The 25,797-nt window shown below is 40.1% G+C and overlaps 1 protein-coding gene across 1 annotated transcript in view; it reads left to right on the top strand.

Moving 5' to 3' along the window:
- Positions 1 to 25,797, top strand: part of VWA3B (von Willebrand factor A domain containing 3B) — a 208,361-nt gene that overhangs the window by 76,209 nt on the left and 106,355 nt on the right. Inside the window, 2 exon segments of the mRNA XM_045445795.1 lie at positions 16,567 to 16,763; positions 25,463 to 25,617. Coding sequence (XP_045301751.1) covers positions 16,567 to 16,763; positions 25,463 to 25,617 — 352 coding nt within the window.

Genomic DNA, 25,797 nt, shown 5'->3' with positions numbered 1-25,797 from the left:
AATTTTATGTATATTTTACTACAATTAAACAACAACAACAACAACAACAATCCAATGCATTGCAAAACAAACAAACAAAAATCCAGGAGGGGAGAAATGGAAGTATGCTATTGTAAGGTTCTTATACTGTGCATGAATACCAGCTGAAGTTAGGGCACAATACATTGAAGATGTTTGCTATATACCTAAAGTAACTACTATTTAAAAACAAGCCAACAAAGGAGATAAAATGGAATTTAAAAATACTCAATCTAAAATCTGTCAGGAGAAAAAGAAAGAGAGCAAAGGATAGATAGGGCCAATAGAAAACCAATGGCAACATGATAGACATAAACTACCATACATATGTCAAAATGTATCCATTTGTACACTTTAAATCTGTATGGTTTATCTTATGTCAGTTATACCTTAGCACAGCTGTTAATAAAGTAAAAGAGGATGATGTGGATCACTCATGAGGTGCTGAGCTGTTCAGAATGTTGGGGTTAATGCATCTGAGCATTGTGTGTGTGTGTGTGTGTGCGCGCGTGCGTGCGCGCGCGCGCGCACACACGTGCCAGGTATGACTTTCAAACAAGAAGATGGCTTTTCTCACAAAACATTCAAGGATTTGTCCCAGTTAGGGAAACTTTACCCTTCTTTGGATGATGCTGCAGCTCAAAACATTTCAGGAACTCCTCATTTGTAATAACCTTCACAGCCATTTTATGACTCACCGGAGATAATAAGTCCAATTGTGTTGTATAATCATACCAAGGTTGGACTCCCAGTATTTGGTTGGTTCAAAATATCAAACTTGATGTCAAAAGACATGGAAGAGGATAGAGGCTCATTGAATCCCTTGTAGGCAATTCCAACCCATCCGGGAGCTCTACAGGAGTTTTGAACACTTGTTTTTTTTTTTGTTTTTTTTTTGTTTTTTTTTTTTTTAACACATGGTGGGTGGGGGGGGGGAGGGGTGATGCTTGTTTTTGTTGACATTGTATTAAACCACCAGCCAGATGTCTTGTCATAAGTCATGGTGACATATACAGATTTTGAGTTAGAAAGATGAGTGGGATAGAGATAAGTTAGCAGTTGACCCTCACTGAGTCTGGAAAGATAGGTAAGGATCAGATCATGCTGGGTCTGTAGGCCATTGTATGAGATGTCAGTCCTTAATTTAATACCAGTGGGAAGCCACTGGAAGATTTTAAGCAAAGGAATGATAAAATAAGATTTGCATTTAGAAAAAAATTCACTTGGGCTACTGGGTGGGAAACAGATTAGAAGAGAGAGGGCAAGTGAGGATGAGGGAAAAGAGTTAAGATGTATAAGTGAGAGATGATAAGTTGGCAGATCTGAGGGAGAATTCATATATTGAACTTGGAAGAACTTGGGAGTGAGGAAATTATAGGTGTCAAAGCTAAGCTCCTAGATGGACACCATGCTGGAGGAGAACCAGGTTTGGGGGTAAACATGGTGAGGCTTGTTTGGATTATTAAGACTGAAGCCCTCTGGAGAGACCAAACAGAGAAGGAGGAGAGGCAATTGACTCTATAAATCTGGATTCATATAGCTGTGAGTGAAGTGATATATGATAATGGATGGATGAGCAAACATTCTTGGTATAAACACATGGACCCATCAAGTGAGAATGCCATGTTTCTGAATCTTTGATCCCAAGATCTTTGGATTCTGATATATACAGAGAAGAACAAATGTGAGTTCTCTGTTCTGTACCAGTGATATGCAATCAATGTAATAGATGAAGACTGTTTTACCAACATGATGACTTGAGATCTGAAGCAAAACAGGCTAATTTACAGAGCCCTTGTACATATTTACTTTCTCAAGAATACATTTCCCTTTTGTTCAAATAGAACTGGCAGGATGAGATCTGGGGCAGAGCACAGCTGGTTTCTTATGTAACCAAAAGCAAATCTAACACTTGTCAAAGTGCTCACACTTCCAGCAAGGCAAAAGAGAAAATAATATTTCTTCCCAGAACTGAATTTTTTTCCAGTATGCTTTTATACCTTTAAAGCTCTTTATAGTCAAATCAATGTTAACAGGGCTGATTATAAGCAGTAAGTGATACTGCTAAAAGGGCCAGGATTTTGTTGAACTCAAACATGCATTTTTTTAATAGGTAGTAATCCCTGTCTTTTCCAGATTAAAAAAAGAAACAAAAATTTCTGTGTAAGAGTATCATGTAATGCCTCCACAAGTTAGAGTTAAAGCTGTTACTGAAAAATTTCTCCCAAAATGTGGGAAAAGAATTAGTTCATTAGAATCCTGTAGATGTGATGCATTAAATTTAGGAAGGATATTGGAATGTAATACAAAGTATGATGAAATGTCAGAGCTAGAATCATGTTATTAAAAAGTGACTATGGTAAATGAAAATGAAAGTTCAACTTACCAATATTTGTAGGATGCAGTGAAAGCAGTGCTTGGAGGGAAATTTAAAACATTGACTGCATAAATTAGAAAAGAAGATAGATCTAAAATCTATAAGCTTCCACCTTAGGAAACTAGAAAAAGAGGGGCAAATTGAATCCAAAGTACCCAGAAGAAAATAATAATAAAAATTAGAGCAGAAATCAATGAAGTTGAAAATGAGAAATCAATAGAGAAAATCAACAAAATCAAATACTGGTTCTTTAAGAAGACAATAAAATCAATAAGCCTCTAGCCAAGCTAACCAAGAAAAAAAGAAAATACAAATTACTAATATAAAAAATGAAATATGAGATCACTAGAGATCCCATAGGTATTAAAAGGATAATAAAGGAATATTATGAAAATTCTGTGCCTACAAATTTGAATGTATCAATTGATAAAATGGGTCAATTTCATGAAAGACACGATCTGTCAGAACTTGCACAAGAAGAAACAGACAATCTGAGTAGTCCTATTTCTATTAAAGAAATTAAATAAATAGTTAATAACCTTCCACAAGAGAAAGTGCCAGTCTCAGAAAAGGAATCTTGAAAGCAGCTAGACAGAAATGACTCCCTATATGCAAGTAACCCTCAATAAAATGAACAGCTGTGGGGTGCCTGGGTGGCACAGTCGGTTAAGCGTCCGACTTCAGCCAGGTCACGATCTCGCGGTCCGGGAGTTCGAGCCCCGCGTCAGGCTCTGGGCTGATGGCTCAGAGCCTGGAGCCTGTTTCCGATTCTGTGTCTCCCTCTGTCTCTGCCCCTCCCCCGTTCATGCTCTGTCTCTCTCTGTCCCAAAAATAAAATAAACGTTGAAAAAAAAAAAAAATGAACAGCTGATTTCTCATCAGACACCATGAAGGTCAGAGGTAGTGAGGTGAAATATTTAAAGTGGTGAAGAGGGGGGCCTGGGTGGCTCAGTCAGTTGGGCGTCCGACTTTGGCTCAGATCATGATCTCACGGTCTGTGAGTTCAAGCCCCGCATCAGGCTCTGTGCTGACAGCTCAGAGCCTGAAGCCTGCTTCGGATTCTGTGTCTCCCTCTCTCTCTTCCCCTCCCCTGCTCATGCTCTGTCTCTCTCTGTCTCAAAAATAAATAAAAACATTAAAAAAATTTTTTTAAATAAATAAATAAAGTGGTGAAAGAAAAAAGACTGTCAACCAAGAATAGTATATCTGGCAAAACTACCCATCAAAAAAGGAGGAGAAAGTAAGACATTCAAGATTAACAAAAATAGGTGTCATTGTTAGCAAACTTGCCCTATGAGAAAAATATTAAAGGAAGTCCTTCAGGATGAAATTAAAGGATATTAGAGAATAACTTGAATCCACATGAAGAAATAAAGAGCACAAATAAAACTATATGGGTTAATATACAAGTATAAATGTAGTTTTTATTATAACTCTTTTTTTCCTTCCTATCTGATTTAAAAGACAACTGCATATATCAATACAGGAATGCCTTGGAGACCTTGTCACTTTGGTTCCTGACCACTGTAATAAAGTGAATATCACAACAAATTGAGTTAAACGCATCATTTGGTTTCCCAGGGCATAAAAAAATGATGTTTATACTGTAGTCTGTTAGGTGTGCAATAACATTATGTCTTAAAAAACAGTGTACATACCTTATTTAAAAATTACTTTATTGCTAAAAAATGCTAATCATCATCTGAGCTTTCATACTCACTGATCACAGATCACCATACCAACTGTAGTGATAATGAAAAAGTTTAAAATACTACAAGAATTACCAAAATGTGACACAGAGACATGAAATGAGCAAATGCTGTTGGAAGAATGATACTGATAGATTTGCTTGATGCAAGATAGCCACATACCTTCAAGTTATAAAAAACACAGTATTTGCAAAGTGTGATAAAATGAGGTATTCCTGTAGCAGGGATGTAGTGTACAACATGACGACTACAGCTAATGCTGCTGTATGCTGTATAGAAAAGTTGTTAAGGGGCACCTGGGTGGCTCAGTCAGTTAAACGTCTGACTTTGGCTCGGGTCGTGATCTCACAGTTTGTGAGTTTGAGCCCCCCACGTTGAACTCTATGCTGTCAGCACAGAGCCTGCTTTAGATCCTCTGCTTCCTTCTCACTCTGCCCCTTCCCCCTCTCAAAAATAAATAAACAAGAAAAGAAAAGTTGTTAAGACAGTAAATCATGAGAGTTCTGATCACAAGAAGAAAGATTTTTCCTTTTTTTCCTTTTTTATCTTTCTTTTTATTGTATTTATATGAGAAGCTATTAGTTGTATTAATTGAAGCTATTATGGTAATCATTCCACAATATATGTAAATCAAACCATTATGCTGTATTCCTTAAACTTACACAGTGATGTATGTTAATTATTTCTCAATAAGACTGGAAAAATATGAAAAGACAACCCACAGAATGGAAGAAAATATTTGCAAATCATTTATCTGATAAGGACCTAGTATTCATGAGACATAAAGAACTATTCCAATTCAACAAGAAAAAAGACCAATAACCCAGATGAAAGATAGACAAAGGATTTGAATAGACATATCCCCAGAGAAGATATACAAATGACCAGGAAGCACATGAAAATATGTTATGAGAAAAATGTAAACAAAAACCGCAGTAAGATAACACTTCACACTCACAAGGATAGCTGTAATAAAAGAGAAAGATAATAGCAAGTTGGCAAGATATGGAGAAAATGGAACCCTTATACATTGCTGGTGGGAATGTAAAATGGTACACCCACTTTGAAAAGTCTGGCATTTCTTCAAATGTTAAACATAGAGTTAGCATACACCCCAGCAATTCCAGTCCTAGGTATATGCTCAAGGGAACTGAGAACATATGTTCACAACATTCTCCAGATTAGATTACATGTTAGGCCACAAAACGATTATTAAATTCAAAAATATTGAAATCATATCATGTATCTTTTCCAACCACAATGGTATGAAACTAGAAATCAATCTCAAGAGATAAATCTGCAAAAAACACAAATACATGGAGGCTAAACAACATGCTACTAAACAATGAATGGGTCAACCAAGAAATCAAAGGTGAAATAAAAAAATAAACGGAGACAAATGGAAATAACACAGTGATCCAAAGTCTTTGGGATGCAATGAAAGAGGGAAGATTGTAGGAATACATGCATACCTCAAGAAGCAAGAAAAAAATCTCAAATAAACAAGCTAACCATACACTTAAAGCAGCTAGAAAAAGAAGAACAAAGCCCAAGGCCAAGAGAAGGACATAATAGAGATTAGAGCAGAAATAATTGAAATAAAGACTTAATAGAATAGACCAAAGAAACCCAAAGTTGGCTTTTTGAAAAAATCAAGGGGTCCCTGGGTGGCTCAGTTCATTAAGCATCCAACTCTTAATTTCAGCTCAGGTCATGATCTCATGATTGTGAGATGGAGCCCCACGTTGGCCCCATGTTCTACTCATGTGCATGTACATTCTCTCTCTCTCAAAAAAAAAGATCAATAAAATTGATAAGCCTTTATCCAAACTCATCAAAAAATGAAGAGGATTCAAATAAACAAAATCAGGAATGAAAGAGAGGAGAAATTATAACCAACACCACAGAAATGTAAATGATTATAAGAGAATATTATGAAAAATTATATGCCAAAAATTGGGCAACCTAGAAGAAATGGATAAATTCCTAGAAACATATAATCTCCCCAAAACTGAAGCAGGAAAAATAGAAAATTTGAACCGTCCAATTGCCAACAATGAAATTGAACCAGTAATCAAAAAACTCCTAACAGGGATGCCTGGGTGGCTCAGGTGGTTGAACAGCTGACTGTTGATTTCGGCTCAGGTCATGATCTCAACCATTCATGAGTTCAGGCTCTGTATCCAGCTCTGTGCTCACAGTGCAGAACCTGCTTCAGATCCTCTGTCTCCCTCTTTCTGCTCCTCCTTCCCCCCCTCCCTCAGCTCAAAGGTAAATAAATATTAAAAATTTTTTTGAAAAATCCAAAACTCTGAACAAACATAAGTCCAGAACCAGATGGTTTCACAGGTGAATTATACCAAACATTTAAATAAAAGTTAATATCTTTTCTTCTCAAACTCTTCCAAAAAATAGAAGGGGAAGGCAAGTTTCCAAATTCAAGGCCAGCATTACCCTGATACCAAAACCAGATAAAGACATCACAAAAAAAGGAAACTATAGGCCAATAACTCTGATCAACATAGATGCAAAAATCCTCAATCAAATATTAGCAAACTAAATCCAACAACATATGAAAAAAATCATTCACCATGTTCAAGTGGGATTCATTCCAGACAGTGGTTCAATATTCACACATCGATCAATGTAATACATTAACAAAAGAAAGGATAAAAACCATATGATCATCTCAAAAGGTGAGGGAAAAGCATTTGACACAATATAACATCCATTTATAATAAAAAACTTTCAACAAAATAGGTATAGAGGGAATATACCTGAACATAACATAGGGCCATATATGAAAAACAGCTAATATACTCAATGGTGAAAAATTGTGAGCTGGAACAAGACAAAGATGTCCACTCTCACCACTTATTCAACATTTAACATAATACTGGAAGTCCTAGTGACAGCAATCAGACAAGAAAAAGAAAAAAAAAGGCATTCAAATTGGTGAGGAAGAAGTAAAACTTTTACTATTTGCAGATGACATGATACTATATGGAGAAAATCCTAAAGATCCCACCAAAAAACTGCTAGAACTGGTAAATGATTTCAGTAAAGTCACAGGATGCAAAATTAACATACAGAAATCTGTTACATTTCTATACACTAGTAATGAAGTAGTAGAAGAGAACTTAAGAAAGCAATGACATTTACAGTTGCATCAAAAAGAATGAAATACTTTGGAATAAACTAAGGAGGTGAAAGATCTATACTCTGAAAACTATAAAACATTGATAAAAGAAATTGAAGGCAACACAAACCAAAAGGTAGTCTATGCTCATGGATTGGAAGAACAAATATTGTTAAAATGTCCCTATTACCACAAGAATATACAGATTCAATGCAATCCCTATCAAAATACCAACATTTTTCACAACACAAATAATCCTGAAATTAGTATGGGACCACAAAAGATCCCAAATAGTGAAAGCAATCTTAAAAAAGAAGAACAAATCTGGAGGTGTCACAATCCCAGATTTCAAGACATACTGAAAAACTATACTAATCATACCAGTGTGATAATGGCACAAAAACAGACACAATGATCAATGGAACAGAAAGTTCAGAAATAAAACCATGCTTTTATGGCCAGTTAATTTACAGGAAAGGAAGTAAGAATATACAATGGGAAAAAGACAATCTCTTCAACAAATGGTGTTGGGAAAACTGGACAGCTACGTGCAAAAGAATGAAACAGCATTACTTTCTTACACCATACAAAAAAACTCAAAATGGATTAAGGGCCAAATATGAGACCTGAAGCCATAAAACTCCTGGAAGAAATCATAGAGAGTAGTTTCTTTGACATCAACTGTAGAAACATTTTTCTAGATATGTCTTCTCTGGCAAGAAAAACAAAAGCAAAATTAAACTATTGGACTACACTAAAGTAAAATGTTTTTGCACAGTGAAGGAAACCATCAACAAACCAAAAAGGCAACTACTGAATGAGAGAAGATATTTGTAAATGATACATCTGATAAGAGGTTAGTATAAAAAAAATATAAAGAACTTATACAACTCAACACACACACAAAAAAAACAATTTAAAATCCAATTTAAAAATGGACAGAGGGGGGCGCCTGGGTGGCTCAGTCGGTTAAGCGTCCGACTTCAGCTAGGGTCACGATCTCGCGGTCTGTGAGTTCGAGCCCCGCGTCAGGCTCTGGGCTGATGGCCCAGAGCCTGGAGCCTGCTTCCGATTCTGTGTCTCCCTCTCTCTCTGCCCCTCCCCCATTCATTCTCTGTCTCTCTCTCTGTCCCCAAAATAAATAAACATTAAAAAAAAATTAAAAAAAAAATGGACAGAGGATCTGAATAGATATTTTTCCAAAGATATACAGAGGGCCACAGACATATGAAAAATGCTCAACACCACTAATCATCAGGTAAATGCAAAATAAAACAACAATGAAATAGTACTTTACACTTGTCAGAATGGCTAGAATCAAAAAGATAAGAAATAAGTGTTGGCAAGGATGTGGAGAAAAAGGAACACTTGTGCACTGTTGGTAGGAATGCAAATTGATGTAGCTACTGTGGAAAACATTATCAAGGTTCCTCAAAGAATTGAAAATAAAATTACGATATAATTCAATAATTTAATAATTGCACTAATGTGTATTTACCCAAAGAAAACAAAAACACTAATTCAAAAAGATATATGCACCCCTATGTTTATTGCAGCATTATTTACAATACCCAAGTTATGGAAGCAACTTACATGTCCACTGATGGATGAATGGATAAAGAAGATGTGGTATATATACACAATGGAGTATTATTCAGCCATAAAAAATGGTGAAATCTTGCTAATTACAAGAACATGAATCAACCTAGAGGGATTAACACTAAGTGATATAAGTCATTCAAAGAAAAATAAATATCATATGATTTTACTTGTATGTGGAACTTAAACACAACAAAACAAAGAAAAAAAAGAGACAAAAATCTGACTGTTATATACAGATAGCAAACTGGTATTTGCCAGAGAGGAGGTGGGTGGGGGGATGGGTAAAATAGATAAAGGGGATTAAGAGTACACTTCTCTTAAAAAAATTTTTTTTTAATGTTTATTTATTTTGGAGAGAGAGAGACAGAGTAGGAGTGGGAGGAGGAGCAGAGAGAGACAGACAGAGAGACAGAGACAGAATCTGAAGCAGGCTCTAGGCTCTGAGCTGTCAGCACAGAGCCCGATGTGGGGCTTGAACTCACAAACTATGAGATCATGACCTGAGCCGAAGTCAGATGCTTAACCGACTCAGCCACCCAGGTGCCCCAAGAGTACACTTATCTTTATGAGCACTGACAAATATATAAAATTGTGGAATCCTGTTGTACATTTGAAACTCCTGTAACACTGTATGTTAATTATACTTGAATTTTTTTAAAGTCCTTAAAAAGACATGTTCACACAAAAACTTGTACATGAATGTTCATAGCATCATCATAATAGCTATAAAAACAAAAAGTGGAAACAAATGTCCAGTAACTGATAAGTAGATAAGCAAATGTGATACAGCCCTACAGTGGAATATCATGTAGCCATAATACATGTAATGTGGTACTGATACGTGCTACAGCACAAATTAACTTTGAAAGCATTACATTAATTGAAATAAGCCAGTCATAAAAGGCCAGTTTGTATGATTCCATTTATATGAAATGTCCAAAATAGATGAATCCATAGAGTAAACTCATAGTGGGGAGAAGGGAAGGGAAATGAGAAATGACTTCTAATAAGTATAGGGTTTCTCTGTGGGGTGAGGAAAATGTACTGGAATTAAATAGTGATGATGATTATACAACCAGGTAAACAAACTAAAAACCACCAAACTAAAAACATTTAAAAATGTTAGTTTTATAGCATATGAATTATAGCTCAAGAAACAAATTTTTAAAGAATACATGAAATAAACAAACTGACTAAAATTAAAAAAAAAAAAAAAAAGATCAAGGCCTGGCATTGGTGATGCAGGATCAAAAAAGTGGCAGTATTTTAATTTCCCAAGGGAAGCAGATTCAGATTTCTCTGTTGGTCTAATCCCAGCATCCCCACTCTGCTTTATGGTTCCCATTCTCACTACCATATGATCTTCAGGTTCTAATCTAAAGTTTCCCAAACTCTGTCAATCCCTTTCTCATTTCTTAATCTTGATTTTTCCACTTTACACTAAGCATCTTGAATTGATTTATCTTACCACATCACACTACTTTTAAAGAAATTGTTGCCACAGGTATAATTTGTTGCCTACTCAACTATTATCCTTCAATTTATTTTAAATGTCATTGTAGATGTAGATACGTTGGAATGTGGCTTTCGTTGGCGCGCCTGGGTGGCTCAGTCAATTGAGCATCCAACTCTTGATTTTGGCTCAGGTCATGATCTTCTGGTTCGTGAGTTCAAGCCCCATCCATATCGGGCTCCAAGCTATCAGCTTGGGATTCTTTCTCACTCTGGCTCTCGATCTCTCTCTGCCCTCCTCCACTCATGCACTCTCTCTCTCTGTCTCTCTCTAAATAAATAAATAAACTTAAACAATGTGGCTTTTGTAGTTCTTGTCTTGGAATCTGTGGTCTGCTAGTGGTTTCTTCTCAGTTTTCATGCTGGTCTGTCACTGTCTGACTACTGCTCCTTATTTCTCAGTAGCCAGTTGCAGGTCTTGCTTGGGGTTTAAACATTCTTTCTGCAGCTGCCTCATTCACAGCCCACATATAAAGCAAAAATTTTCAGTTTCCTTCTTTCAGAATCAGGCAGAGGAGAAGGTAAGGGAAAAGGGGACTGCTGTCTTGGAGAGGGCGTTAGCTCCTCTCCCACCTCCTGTCCACTGTTGGTGCTTTTTTGTCTTTGTTTTTATGTCTGCTTCTTTCTTGCCTTTTTGTTTTTTCAATTTCCTTTCCCTCCCACTTCCCCCCACTGAGGATTGTAGGAATTAGAGACACTTAGTGTTACAATCATTTTTCTGCTGGTTTACAAATAAGTTGGGTAAGCCATGGAACCCTTCTTTTCCACAGAGATTTTGCTTTGATTTTCACAAGCATTAAAGGAGGAAGTAAAAATCATTTCATGATATTCCAGAGGAGAAAGGGCCTAGGATTCACGGTCCACTCAGGGCCTACTCTATAACTGTACATTTGGCTCCATCCCATATTAGAGATGTGACTGGAGGCCCATCACTGCATCTCATTGTTCCCGGGCCTTGTAACCCTTGGTATGTGCATAACCCCTGGGGCACTCCAGAGAACAATTACCCAAACCTGCCCTGCAAGGCCAGATGGTGCAGAATATTTCTGGGTTACCCTTCTCTGTCCCTGCATCCCCTTCTCCTCTTTTTTGGCTCCCTGGCAGTGCCAGGCAAATATGCTCAGCACATGGTACTATCACAGCTGTAGAATGGAAAATGTCATGTTAGTCAGCAAGTACAGTGAACAGAGCGCATGTCTTCCCAGAGACAGATATGTTTCTTGAGCCATGCTTTCAAGACGTCTCCTGGGTGCCCACCCAGGCAGGCTTCATCGTGTCTCTCACCTGCAGATAGTCCTTGGTCCAGCAGCTGCCATCTGCTGAGCCGGCTCACATGTCTGACAGGCAGGCAGCTGGATTTCTTATCCTTAACAGTTGCCACCTTTCTTCTTCCCTCCCTCCCAGCTGTTCATAATTCCTTCCTTCATTCCCTGCCTGTCCCCCTCCTTTCCTTGTTTCTGTTGAACATCGCTTTCAGCTTCTTCTGAACCTTTCCTTTTCAACTAATTCACAGCATCCTTTGCCAATGCCACTTCCCATGGGGCAGCCAAGTGTTGGCTTAGTGTCTCATGACACTCATGATAATAGGAATGCTGGGAAGTGTGTACCAAACTGTGGTCTATCAAATATAAGCCCTCCCAAATGTTCTATGCAGAAAGGGTTCTGGGACCAAATAACTGTAGGAAATACTATTTATGTCTCTACCCATGGTGAGGCCCACTGCTGATTCCTGTAACAAAGGCTCATACAAGTCCTGTGATGAAGAACCGATTAAAACTTTATTTTCAAACTCCCTAAACTTTTTGCTAAGAAACCTCTTTCTGAGTGATAGCCACCGTCATGCAGGGTAAATAGTGTTTGTGGACCATAGTGCGAGAAACACTGAACTTGATGCTCTCAGAGGTCGGTGTCAGATCTAGAGCTCTAGTTTATTCATTAGCTGATGGTTTGCTTGAAAGGCACGTGAACCTCACATGGCAGGAATGTGGTGCTGGACAAGTCCTCTTCAGTGAAGGAGGATGAGCGTATCAGTCAGGGATCTGCACAGAAACAGAACCAATAGGATGTGTGTGTGTATATAGTGTGTGTGCGCATTTGTGTGTGCATGTGTGCATGTGTATACAAAAAGAGGTTGAGATAGAGACTGAGGGAGATTTAAGGAATTGACTTGAATGAGTATGGAAGCTAGAAAGTCCAAATTGCAGGACAGACCAGACAGGCCACCCGCCCTCATGAGCTGGTTTTGCATTTCAGGTCCCAAGGCAGTCTGCTGTCAGAATTCCCCTTCCTCAGGGGACTTCAGTCTCTTTCCTATTAAAGGCCTTCAACTGAATGGAGATGGCCCTCTCATGATATGGAGGGTAATCTGTTTTACCCAAAGTCTACTGATTAAAATGTTAATCTCAGGGCACCTGGGTGGCTCGGTTAAGTGTCTCACTTTGGCTCAGGTCTGATCTCACCATTTGTGAGTTTGAGCCCCGCATCAGGCACTGTGCTGATAGCTCAGAGGCTGGAGCCTGCTTTGGCTTCTGTGTCTCCCTCTCTCTCTCTGACCCTCTCCTGCTCACACTCTGTGTCTCTCTCACTCAAAAATAAATAAACATTAAAATGTTAATCTCACCTAAAAATACTTTCATTGAAACATCTAGAGTAATCTTTGACCAAATATCTGGGTACCATGGCCCTGCCAAGTTCACACTTTAGGATAACCATCACCATAAGGAGAGTAGTTATGATGGTGATAAATCCTTGATGGCCATGAGCCGCTACAGGACTACACCTTGTGGGGAGGAAGGGGCACAGATAAATGGTACCCATTTTGTCTTTTTGATGTGGCCCTGGCTAGTGATGTTTCAAAAGTACTGGCCAGTAGATCCTGCTCATTAAAACATGTTTTGAGATCGACAAGTAGGATGGAGAGGACCAGGCACGTTATAGATGGCATAGATATGGTCTGCCATGTGCTGCTTCTCCTGCAAGTAACTGAGAGAAAATCTTTAGCAATCTGTCACATGGAATAGGATGAGCTGTGAGCTCACAGCTCTAATAAATGAAAGTATTATCCTAAGCTCTGTGGGTGAGAATTTATGTAACACTTTTAATTAAGATAACTGCAGGGGAATGGAAAGAACTCTCTAGTAAGTGACTCTAATGAATGGATAATGCCCTTCCCCTTCCCACCTGGGGAAGATGAGGCTCACCCACTAATTAGTGTAATTAGCACTGAAAGTGGAAAGATTTACCCCCTTTTTCTCCTTTCTTCATCATTGGAGCACCTAGGCTCTTTGTTTTTGCATGCCTGGCTGCCCCTTCTTTCCTTTATGAAGTTCAAGTTGCTTTGGAGTTTTCCTTGAGTCCCCATCAAAGTGACTGTACCGCCTGTTCCTGGGTGAAGCTTAGAGTCAAAAGTTAGTCTCTGGCTCTTTAAAATCCCTTACTGGTTTGATGTATTTTTAGGAAGTCCTTTTATGGTAAGCTTGAATTTATAATTGAGAAAAGGCTCTTGTCTTTTTAAAAGAAGGCAACCCCTCGGGGCAACTGGGTGGCTCAGTCAGTTAAGCGTCCAACTCTTGATTTCAGCTCAGATCATGATCTCAGCTCAGATCGTGATCTTGTAGTTCTCGAGTTTGAGCCCTGCATTGGGGTCTGTGCTGACAGCTGAGAGTCTGATTGGGATTTCTCTCTCTCTCTCTCTCTCTCTCTCTCTCTCTCTCTCTCTCTCTCTCTCTGAATAAACTTTAAAAAAGAGAAGACAACCCCAAAACAGCAGAAACATGTGCTAATTTGTGTGTTGCTATCTATGGACATAACTGAATGAAAAATTTTTTTCCTACTACACCTGTTAATCAGAAAGAAGGAAGGAGAATAAAGTAGGAAGAAAGAGGAGACAAAGGCTTAGAATGTAATTAACAATAACTGTGGAAAAATAGTCACTCAAAAGGTTTCTCCAAGGAGACTGATCCCACTGACAAAAATGGCTCTGTTCTCTTTGCTGTTTCCCTGAGATGCAGGAAAACAGGAGAGCCTTGGAGATGAGAAGCTCTGGGGAACCTCTGATTTGAGTTCCCTGGACAGGGTATGAAGATGCTTTGTGAATCACATAGAAACCAACTGCTGGTAACTGGGGACAATGTGCAAAGGGGCTTTTGGTGCCAGATTGGTTTAAAGTTCAAAAGCCAAAATCAAACTTCTTTGAGAAAGTCTGGTTCTAGAGGGTTTAAGCGCATTATTTATAAGGTGTTCTATTAAAATCTGAGGACATGGCTCTCATATAGTATTACTTGGCAGATCCTTGACATACTATTGAGAAACAGTTGTCTCTAAAGTGTTTTATTTCATCAAATGCTATTCTAATTTTATATTCCCTTAAATATAATAATGGATAAGTATGGGTAATATTTTGTTGCCCTAATATTGAGTGCTTCTTTTTCTTTTTTTTTTTTTTTTTTTTTTTTTAATTTTTTTTTTTCAACGTTTATTTATTTTTGGGACAGAGTGAGACAGAGCATGAACGGGGGAGGGGCAGAGAGAGAGGGAGACACAGAATCGGAAACAGGCTCCAGGCTCTGAGCCATCAGCCCAGAGCCCGACGCAGGGCTCGAACTCCCGGACCGCGAGATCGTGACCTGGCTGAAGTCGGACGCTTAACCGACTGCGCCACCCAGGCGCCCCGAGTGCTTCTTTTTCATTAAAAGTGTCCTTGACCTTGAATCTATGTCTGATAGAAGCATAACTGGTGGAGTCACCAAATCATAATTTAGAAAGCTCTTTCTACCTGACAGTGGTTGTAAAGCTTGGTTGCACAGTACAATCACCATGGGAGCTTTGAAAAATCTCAATATCCAGACCAATTAAAGCAGAATCTAATGGGTAGGGCTCAGGTATCAGTACAGAACTCAGAGGATTCCACTCTGTAGGGTTGAAAACCACTTATCTAAGTGGAAGTAAACTTTTAGGGCTAGTAGACCTAATATGCAGTGGTACATGTTATAAAAAACTACTTCTTTGCCCAGCACCCCCTCCTGGTACCTCCTAGGGCTCTTCTGGTCTCAATGGGGCTAAGAGCTAGTCCTTTCTGCCTTCCTTCCAGTGGCAGGCAGGTAAATGTTTGCCAGTGCACTCCCTGGAATAAAAAAGCTCTGATTTCCAGATTCTGTAAATACTCCCAGCATGGTCAATTTTTTCCTACCAGTGTGCTTCTAGGGAGCATGGAGTTGGGAGGAGAGGTGTACAGTTAGCTTCCATCGGCTAGTGCAAGCCTGCTCCAGAAACGAGTGCCTCCTTCTCAGCTTCAGATTTGCCCGCCCCCAGATACTCCTGTCTCCTTTAGGTGGCACTAGTAGTTTGAGCCACCTGGATGAATATTTTTCTGTTGTATGGTGTTCTGACCAGCTAACAGAGCCCCCCCCCCCCTTAAAGAGTATAGATAATCTTTGGAAAATGGCAAAGGAATGTGCTAAGTCTGGGGATATTTGGGCAATTAGCTTTCTGGATTATACTTTAACCTGTGAGCCTGACTAGGGTGAGTTATAGATACAGCTATAGGTGCCTGAGCTGACTATATGAGGTTTCTGAGCCTGCTGATTTGAGGGCCAGGCTCTGAATCAGAATACATTCGCCAAAGTTAATAGGGGAGCTACTGAGAGGCAGGCTTCCAGCCTTCTGTGGTTGACTGACTTCTACCTCAACACAGGTTACATACCCCTAATTCTCACCCCCACTCATCAAAAAGCACTTTCACGTAACTTTTCTCATTGAATCGCTTCAACACATTTAGGAAGGCCAAACAGATGCTATCTTCGATCTGCAGGTAAGCAATTCTGTGGAAGCTCAGAGAGGTTAAGTGCAGTGATTCATCCAAGTCTGAGCAATTTGCCCAAGCTAGTAAGTGGTGGAGCCATGACTTGAACCCAGAGCTTCTGACCCCAAGTTTAATGCTCTCCTGACACATGGCCTTGGTCTGCCAGCCATCTCCCATACGCATGGGGTAGGCAACTTAGGTAAAGGAAGAAATGAGATGAAAAGTAGCAGATCCCTGCCTTCCAGTCTGGTGAACTAATTCTTTGCCAGTCCTGTTTAGAAAGCATGCTTCCTGAAATGAATGTGACCTAACAAAATATGTTCCCGCTTGCTAAATATTAAGTTCGGGGTGAAGTATAAATGGCTTGCAAAATATGAATGGCACTGATGAACTGTAATTCCACAAATAGAATCAGGAGCAACCTCTGTAGAGAATGAATCAAATCCAGAGAACACCTGGGACTCCAAGAAGTGGCTACAGAAATATGGCTTGAAAGCCCAGGGGCTGTCCTTTTATGACGTCCTTGCTGACTGCTCCTTCCGCCATGCTGATGGAGTCGTCGATGTAAAAGCCAAACCAGGAAATGAGTCTGTGCAGACTAGTGCGGTAAGTGAAGTGAACTCCTGGGCATGGCTATGGGCTTCCTTTGGTGCCCTGGATGGGTGAGGCCCCCCTCAGACTAGAACCCAGGGCAAGACCAAGGTTGAAAGGCAGCATGGAGGGAAACCAGCTTGGGTTTCCATGAAGGAAGATGGCTTTGTGCTTCCCATGTTACACTTCACTGAACATCACTTGGGGACGTGGAGACCATGTCTGGGAATGGTTTCTGAATATAAATAGATTACACAATAATGGTACATAAGCCAGGAGCTGGCATTATGAGTCTCAGAATTATTCAACCTTGTCAGTTATTCACCTTTTATTGGTGAATTGGATGGTGAAAATGCCCAAAGCAGGGATTTCTATGGTCCTCTTATATTGTCACTCTCTTAAAGATATATTAGTCTAGTGGCCAGTATTTAGTGGATTCCCCATAAGTATAAAAAGAAATTCTCTTAAGAGATTATGGCACTGGACAGGTGTATATTGAAAACTTTCAAAAGGTGGTTCCATTGTGTCAATGGCTCTGGAAGGAACATAGCTTCTCAAAATGCTTGACTCTGGTTCACAATCAAAGGATAATTAGATTCCTAAACTTCAGCATGCTTGAGTCAGTGAGTTTGAGGGAGGGCCCAGATGATGCTGAAGCTACTGGTCCAGGGTCCACACTCTGCAAAACACTGATGTGTAGACAGTACCCAGAAGATGGTCAGAAGTTTAGAATTATGGAAAGACTAAAAAGTATCACAATAGGAAACAGAAAATCAGGATAAAATGAATATTCCAAATTTGTAAAACTGAAGGAAAACTCTTTTAGAAGATAGTAAAGGCCCGTACTCTGAAGTGAAAATCAAAATGTGAGCAACAAAGCAGATGTGCCAGTAACGGCAGCCCAGGAGAGACCACTGGAGAGGAAATCAAGGTCCTCCAATGTACTGTCACTTTATGTATTCTCTAAGGCTCTGATTCAATGTCATGATCACTGAGATGTCTGTCCATCCTATAGAGGTAAAACCCCAGTGTCTTTGCCACTCCTTTAGGCTGGCTGGCCACTGGGTTCTGTGCGTCCTCCTGAGGAAGGGCTTTTTCCGTGGGGGCTACATTAACCATACGATGTGGTGTTTTAGCCTTCTTAGTGCCGTGTGTTTACAGTGAACTACAAGGAGGAAAATGTAAAAATTGGTTGAGAGAAATGCAGAATTGACAGAAGACTGTGTCCAGGAGTTGTGTCCCCTACACTGGGATGTGGAGTAATTGCCATATTGCAGGGAAATTTCATTTGTAGGTTTCCTCCCCCAGCACAGTTTTCTGATTTTGTAGTCATTATTCAGTAATGTTATTAGTTCAGGAAATCATATGTTATCGTATGTAATCTAATAATATGTAGATTTTCATTTTTTAAATACATTAGGCCCTGGATATTTAGAAATATCAATCCATGTCAATTTGAACATAGCTCACTGTGAGCTGGTGACAATGTGGTATGTTCAAGTCCTCTCTAAAACTGATTTCTCCTTATTTTTTCTTGACAATTTAAACAAAATCTTATGGGGACAGGTTGAAGAGTCTGGCTTATAAATGGGGAATTTTACCTCAAATTTCTTGTGCTAAAAATAATACAGTAGAAGTTGAGAAGTGTACAGTATAGTTATCTCCACAAATATTGATGGAAAAGGGACAATTTTATTTTCAGTATTTGGGGCCACAAGCTATCTGGATTTATACCTAAAATTGAATTGTGTGTGAGGTAGGGAGTAACTGAAGCCATGAATAAGTTGATTATTTAGGGTTCTCCCAGACCCCCACTGGGAAGGACCCCCTAAACTTCTAATGATAAAAACTGGTTTGTAGGGACGGATCCAGGAAACTCATTTACACTGAGAAATAAATGACTAAAAAGGCCTTGCTATGTAGTATTTCTAAGGTGGATGAACAGGTGGGAGGAGGAGACCAAAATGCATTTCCAGGGGTACCTGGGTGTCTCAGTCGGTTAAGCAACCGACTTGATTTTGGTTCAGGTCATGATCTTGTGGTTCAGGGACTCGAGCTTTGTGTTCAACTCTGTGCTGATAGTGTGGAGCCTGCTTGGGATTTTGTCCCCCTCTCTCTCTGCCCCTCCCCTGCTCATGCTTTCCCTTTCTCTCTCTCTCTCAATAAACAAACAAACATTTAAAAATGCATTTCCAATTAGAGGATTTCAGGCACCCCTTAAATCACATTGCATTCATGGCTGCTCATGCTGTTTGTGCACAAAGCCAGCCTTGATGTTCACAGACCCACTCTAGTCTTGCCATTTATTCCTCTAACAGATACTCATTGAGCTTTCACTAGGTACCGATCCATGTGGTCTGGACTTGGAGTAGGAAGACCTGCCTGTAAATGCTACTTCTCCAGTTACTAATTTAGAGATGTTGAGCAAATAATTTAACACTTTAAGTCTTACTCTCCACATCTGTAAATGAGTGGTGTAAAGTCCAAACTAAAAAATGCATGTCTGAGTACAGTGCCTGGCACTTAGGAGATGCCCAGTAGAGGTTACCTTCTTTCTTTTTCTTTTTTTTTTTTTTTTAATTACAAACACTGTGAATCAGAAATGAGCATTTATGGAATGCCTGTGGGCTTTATATGCAAGGTGAGTATTTGTGCTCTCATAGCACACGTGAGAAGACAAAGTCACAAGGCCTCTGAGAGGTTATATCATGAGATGGCAGGGTTTGAACTATCTGCTGGGACCTTACACTGCTTTTCCCATTCTGACACTCTGCTGTCTGACACCCGTATTCATGTAACATATGGTCTGGTGTGTTTCCATCTGGGAGTGCATAACGCACAGTTAGAAGGCCATGTTTTGGGATTGAGACTAGGGAGAACTCTTGAGGGATAAGAACATGGTGAGAATGAGAGAGAGGACATCTTTCTCCTTCCATCCTTATGTTGTGGTTGACATGTGGTTCCCCTGTCTGCCTGTCTTGGGAACATCAAGACTGATCTCATCATGCCCTTCATCCATGTTCATATCATTCACCACCAGACTTCTCAGTCCTCATTCCCATCTCTGAGTTTCCTCCATTCCTCCCTGACTCCTAAATTCCCTCCACTGTGCCCCATGGAACTAGAAGATATCAGTACACCCAGTGTAGTGTCAAGTGCTCTGCAGTGTTCTCTTTGCCTGCTTGTCTGGGTTTTTTCTCGAGGACCCTGGTTTCTCTCCCATTCTCCTTGGACCTGTGGGTGGGAGAGGTGGGTGCTATCCTTCCTTATTCCTTGTTGCTGTTTCTTGATCATTCTCCCTCTGTCTTCCCATGTCATCAGAATGTACCACCCATGACACTTCCTATGGCTGACATTTTCTGACTCCCAGGTTACCCCCATCATTAATTGAAGATTGTAGCTTGTGACTTGCTGTCACTGGATCCAACCATTTTTTAATGTTAATCCCATGAAAATGACCCTTCTCACACCCTGGCCTTTCATTTCTCTGACCTCCTCTTTTCTGGTGACTTTCTCCTCCACCCCATCTCTACCAATCCTGCCATAGGCATCCCCTTGACCTTGTCATTACAAATAACTCTTCCATCATAACCCACATAAATCAGTTCCAAAGGTCCCACTTTTTGACCTCTTTTTTAAGGTCATTTCCTCTACTACCTAATTCCAATCTTTCAACTCACTGGGATTATATAATTTGTTATTTCTACTCCCTGTTGTCTGTTCTCTCTATCCTTTTGTCCCTCTTGTACATGCTCAGCTACTTTTCCTCTCTTAAATTATTATTCTCATCTGGCAAAACCCCAACCCTGGTTAAATCCACTTCTCTGCCTTTTCTGCATTATAGCTGTGCATTTGACTGCAGCAGAAGAAACCAGAGAAAAGCACATAGCCACGGTACCTGGCTTCCCTTTAAATTCATGACCTCTAACTTCATGAATCTCTCCATGAAGAACCTCATGGATCTCTTGTGCTGTCCACCAATCCTCCTGTAGTTTTCCAATCCACTCAGATGCTCATTCTCCAAGATGTCTACTCTTTTTTCCTCAAACTTCAAACACCATCTCCTCTTTGCTTACTCTAAGCTAGTGACGTTGCTTCCCATTTCATTGAACATTGGAATGAATATTCATGAACATCCACTTCTTATCTACAAATCCCCAGCATTTGTGCCTGTGTGTTCTACCCATATTACTTCCAGGATGGCTAAATTGTCCTCACTTCTGTCTATGGTCAACCCTTCCATGTGTGCACTGATCCCTATTTGCCATTTACTCATTTGCCCCCTTTCTATTCTGTATCATCATTATTACCCTTATTTCTGCATCTTTCCTATCAGCACACAAATATGGTGTTCTTTCTCTCATCTTAAAAATATAGGATTTTGATCCCCATACTTGCCTCTGCTTCTGCCTCATTTGCCTCATTTCTCTGTTCCTTTGTAGAATCCAACTCATCAAGAGTTGTATATGTTCCCTTTCTCTAGTCTTGGCAATTCTCCCATGCCCTCTTGAATGCACTCCACTTCAGCAAGGCCCCCTCTCCACCAAAACCCTCTCTTTCCAGGGATACATGTATTACTAAATCCAGGGGTCAGTTCTCAGTCCCATTCTTACTTGACCTACTATCAACATTTCATATAATTGGTTACTTCCTTGAAATTCATTTGCTTGCAGAAAACACTGTCCTGTTTTCCTCTTACCTCACTGGCTATTCTTTGTTAGTGTTCTTTGTTACTTCTTTCCCATGTTCCCAGCCTCTAAATGCCAGAGGGCCTCAAAGTGCAGTCCTTGGACCTCTTCTCTCTCTGTACCCATTCTCTACATGACTTCATCAAGTCCTGTGACTTTTAATACTGTGTGCATGCTGGTGACTTCCACATTTAAATCTCCAGCTCTGAGTCCTTCCCTTATCTCCACCTGGCTACTTGCCATGTCAATGGGATGTCTGATAGGCACCTTGAACCTAGTACATCAGACACCAGATTCAGATTTTCCCATTCAAGGCTACTCTTCCCATAATCTTCCTCCCATAAATTCATTGCAACTCCATTTTTGTAGTTCTGTGGGCTGAAAACCGTAGTGTCATCCCAAACTCCTCTCTTTTCTCCCACACCCACATCTGACCTCTCATTAAATGCTGTCAGTTCTGTCTTCATAATATGTCTGTAACTCAGAATCCAACCACTTCTCACCACTTCTGATACTACTCTGGTATGGACCTGCTTCTGTCCTTGACCCTCTGTGGTCTGTTCTCAACAGAGTAGCCAGAGTAACCTTCAAAATGGTATTTTTATAAATTAAATTTTAAAATTGTAAATAAAACTTAAAACTATGAATTCTGTCACTTCTCTAAGAGAGTAGATCTTAAAATAGATCACAAGAAAAAAATCTGTAACTATGTGTGGTGATAGGCATTACTTATTTATTGTGGTAATCATTTTGTAATATATCCATATATCAAATCGTATTGTATACATAATATAATGTTAAATGTCCATTATATCTTTTTTTTTTGTTTTGTTTTGTTTTGTTTTTTTTTGTTTTTTTTTGTTTTTTTTTGTGTTTTTTTTTTTTTATTATATGAAATTTATTGTCAAATTGGTTTCCATACAACACCCAGTGCTCATCCCAAAAGGTGCCCTCCTCAATACCCATCACCCACCCTCTCCTCCCTCCCACCCCCCATCAACCCTCAGTTTGTTCTCAGTTTTTTTTTTTTTTTTTAATTTTTTTTTTCAACGTTTATTTATTTTTGGGACAGAGAGAGACAGAGCATGAACGGGGGAGGGGCAGAGAGAGAGGGAGACACAGAATCGGAAACAGGCTCCAGGCTCTGAGCCACCAGCCCAGAGCCCGACGCGGGGCTCGAACTCACGGACCGCGAGATCGTGACCTGGCTGAAGTCGGACGCTTAACCGACTGCGCCACCCAGGCGCCCCTGTTCTCAGTTTTTAAGAGTCTCTTATGCTTTCGCTCTCTCCCACTCTAACCTCTTTTTTTTCTTTTTTCCTCCCCTTCCCCCATGGGTTCCTGCCAAGTTTCTCAGGATCCACATAAGAGTGAAACCATATGGTATCTGTCTTTCTCTGTACGGCTTATTTCACTTAGCATCACACTCTCCAGTTCCATCCACGTTGCTACAAAAGGCCATATTTCATTTTTTCTCATTGCCACGTAGTATCCCATTGTGTATATAAACCACAATTTCTTTATCCATTCATCAGTTGATGGACATTTAGGCTCTTTCCATAATTTGGCTATTGTTGAGAGTGCTGCTATGAACATTGGGGTACAAGTGCCCCTATGCATCAGTACTCCTGTATCCCTTGGATAAATTCCTAGCAGTGCTATTGCTGGGTCATAGGGTAGGTCTATTTTTAATTTTCTGAGGAACCTCCACACTGCTTTCCAGAGCGGCTGCACCAATTTGCATTCCCACCAACAGTGCAAGAGGGTTCCCGTTTCTCCACATCCTCTCCAGCATCTATAGTCTCCTGATTTGTTCATTTTGGCCACTCTGACTGGCGTGAGGTGATACCTGAGTGTGGTTTTGATTTGTATTTCCCTGATAAGGAGCGACGCTGAACATCTTTTCATGTGCCTGTTGGCCATCCGGATGTCTTCTTTAGAGAAGTGTCTATTCATGTTTTCTGCCTATTTCTTCACTGGGTTATTTGTTTTTCGGGTGTGGAGTTTGGTGAGCTCTTTATAGATTTTGGATACTAGCCCTTTGTCCGATATGTCATTTGCAAATATCTTTTCCCATTCCGTTGGTTGCCTTTTAGTTTTGTTGGTTGTTTCCTTTGCTGTGCAGAAGCTTTTTATCTTCATAAGGTCCCAGTAATTCACTTTTGCTTTTAATTCCCTTGCCTTTGGGGATGTGTCGAGTAAGAGATTGCTACGGCTGAGGTCAGAGAGGTCTTTTCCTGCTTTCTCCTCTAAGGTTTTGATGGTTTCCTGTCTCACATTCAGGTCCTTTATCCATTTCGAGTTTATTTTTGTGAATGGTGTGAGGAAGTGGTCTAGTTTCAACCTTCTGCATGTTGCTGTCCAGTTCTCCCAGCACCATTTGTTAAAGAGGCTGTCTTTTTTCCATTGGATGTTCTTTCCTGCTTTGTCAAAGATGAGTTGGCCATACGTTTGTGGGTCTAGTTCTGGGGTTTCTATTCTATTCCATTGGTCTATGTGTCTGTTTTTGTGCCATCCATTATATCTTAATTAAAAAAATTTGTCTCTTGTCATGTTAAAGTTCTTGGATAGTTCCTTTTTCACTCAGAGGAGAAGCCAGAGTCACTTCCATTAGCCAGTAGGCTTTACGGAGTCTGCATCTGGCTCTCTTCCTCATATTGCCCTAGCATCATCTCACCCCTTACCCTTGCTCACTCTGTTTGGACTACACCAGCCTTCCTAAAATTCTACAGACATGCTAGGCACACACTTACTCTTACCACAGGGTTTGGCACTTGCTGAGTCCTCAAGCTTCCCCCAGATCTCCATATGGCCACACTTTTTGTTCCTGCTGGTCTTTGCTCATATTTTACCTTCTGTTTAAGGCTTTCTTTTTTTTAGGTTTTAACTTCTTTGGAGCGCCTGGGTGGCTTAGTCAGTTAAGTGTCCAACTCTTGATTTTGACTCAGGTCATGATCTCACAGTTTCACGGGTTCGAGTTCCATGTCGGTCTCTTTGCTGGCAATGCATGGTCTGCTTGGGATTTCTTTATTTCTCTCTTTCTCTCTTTCTCTCTTTCTCTCTTTCTCTCTCTCTCTCTCTCTCTCTCTCTCTCTCTCTCTCTCTCTCTCTTTCTTTCTCTCTCTCTCTCTCTCTCTCTCTCTCTGCCCTGCCTCTGGTTACACTCTCTCCGTCTCTCTTGAAATAAATAAACTTAAAAAAAAAAAAAAAAACTTCTCCATCCCCTCCCATCCCCTGTTCTTTATTCTCCTTCCTTATTTTTCTCTGTAACATTTGTCACCATCTGACCTGCTGTATGATTGTTTATTATCTAGCTCTTTCCCTGTAGTGTGAGCTCCATGAAGGCAGGAATTTTGGTCTTTGTTTATGGTTTCTAGTGCTGCTGCCTAGAAGATTGTATTGCTGGTGACATGGAGTTGTGCTTGATAAATTCATAAATCAGTTGAGTGAGCTCTATGTGTGGGAAGCCATTGTCCTCAGACCAGTTTTGTATGTACCAGTAGAGGATGCTAGGTGTAGAATGGGTTTCTTGGCTACTTTTCTTCATTTGGGGCTGGGAGTAATAATGGAAAGATTTTTTGTGTGTGAATCTTAAGTCCCACCTCCTCCAGAGAGTCCTACTGACCCTCTAGTCCTTGAGAACTCTTTCTTCTGTTGTCAGATTGCCCAGTTATTATTGTCTCAACCTAGCACCAGGTGCTGGGTGTCTAGTGCTCTGCCTTCCTAACTTTCTGTGTGTGGGTGCATGCGTGTGAGCATGTGCATACAGTGTCTCCCTGCTGGAAACATTATCTTCTCTGGGGCACAGATGAGACTGCACATGTTTTTCTGACTATCATTCATGACATCTGGCACAGGGCTCCATATAGAGTAGGCCCCAGTATATGTTGGTTGAACCAGCAGTTGAATGATTTTACCATGGGAGTGAGTGCTAGGAGCTGTATAAATAAGGCAGAGATGGGGTGCCATCTGGAGATTTCTTCTTTGAATGGTCTGAATGGCTTCTGTCCTTTGTCCTTTATGTAGGACACCAACAAGAAGACAGTCCATGCGAAATACTGCAGCAGATTTGTCCATGCACCCTGGAGGGATGGGAGCTTGGTCCACGTCTGCATTACCAAAGAGAAGTGTACCTGGTACAATGAGAGAATCCACACAGTCCTTGCTCAGATTCAGAAGAGGTTGGTAAATTTGCAGGAGGGTACAAGTGGTCTAGTTTCCCTTGAAACCAGAATCTGTGACTTCTCTGTAAATGCTTAACTACAAAAAAACAGCCAATTAACATTGTTACGTCAGGGTTGCCATCTGATGGTTTGCTCGTGGCTTTTTGTTTGTAATAAAGGGGAATGTTTGGATCCAGA

This window comes from Leopardus geoffroyi, chromosome A3 (genome assembly GCF_018350155.1).
Source record: "Leopardus geoffroyi isolate Oge1 chromosome A3, O.geoffroyi_Oge1_pat1.0, whole genome shotgun sequence".
Taxonomy (NCBI): domain Eukaryota; kingdom Metazoa; phylum Chordata; class Mammalia; order Carnivora; family Felidae; genus Leopardus; species Leopardus geoffroyi.
This window is presented reverse-complemented; position numbering and strand designations above follow the sequence as displayed.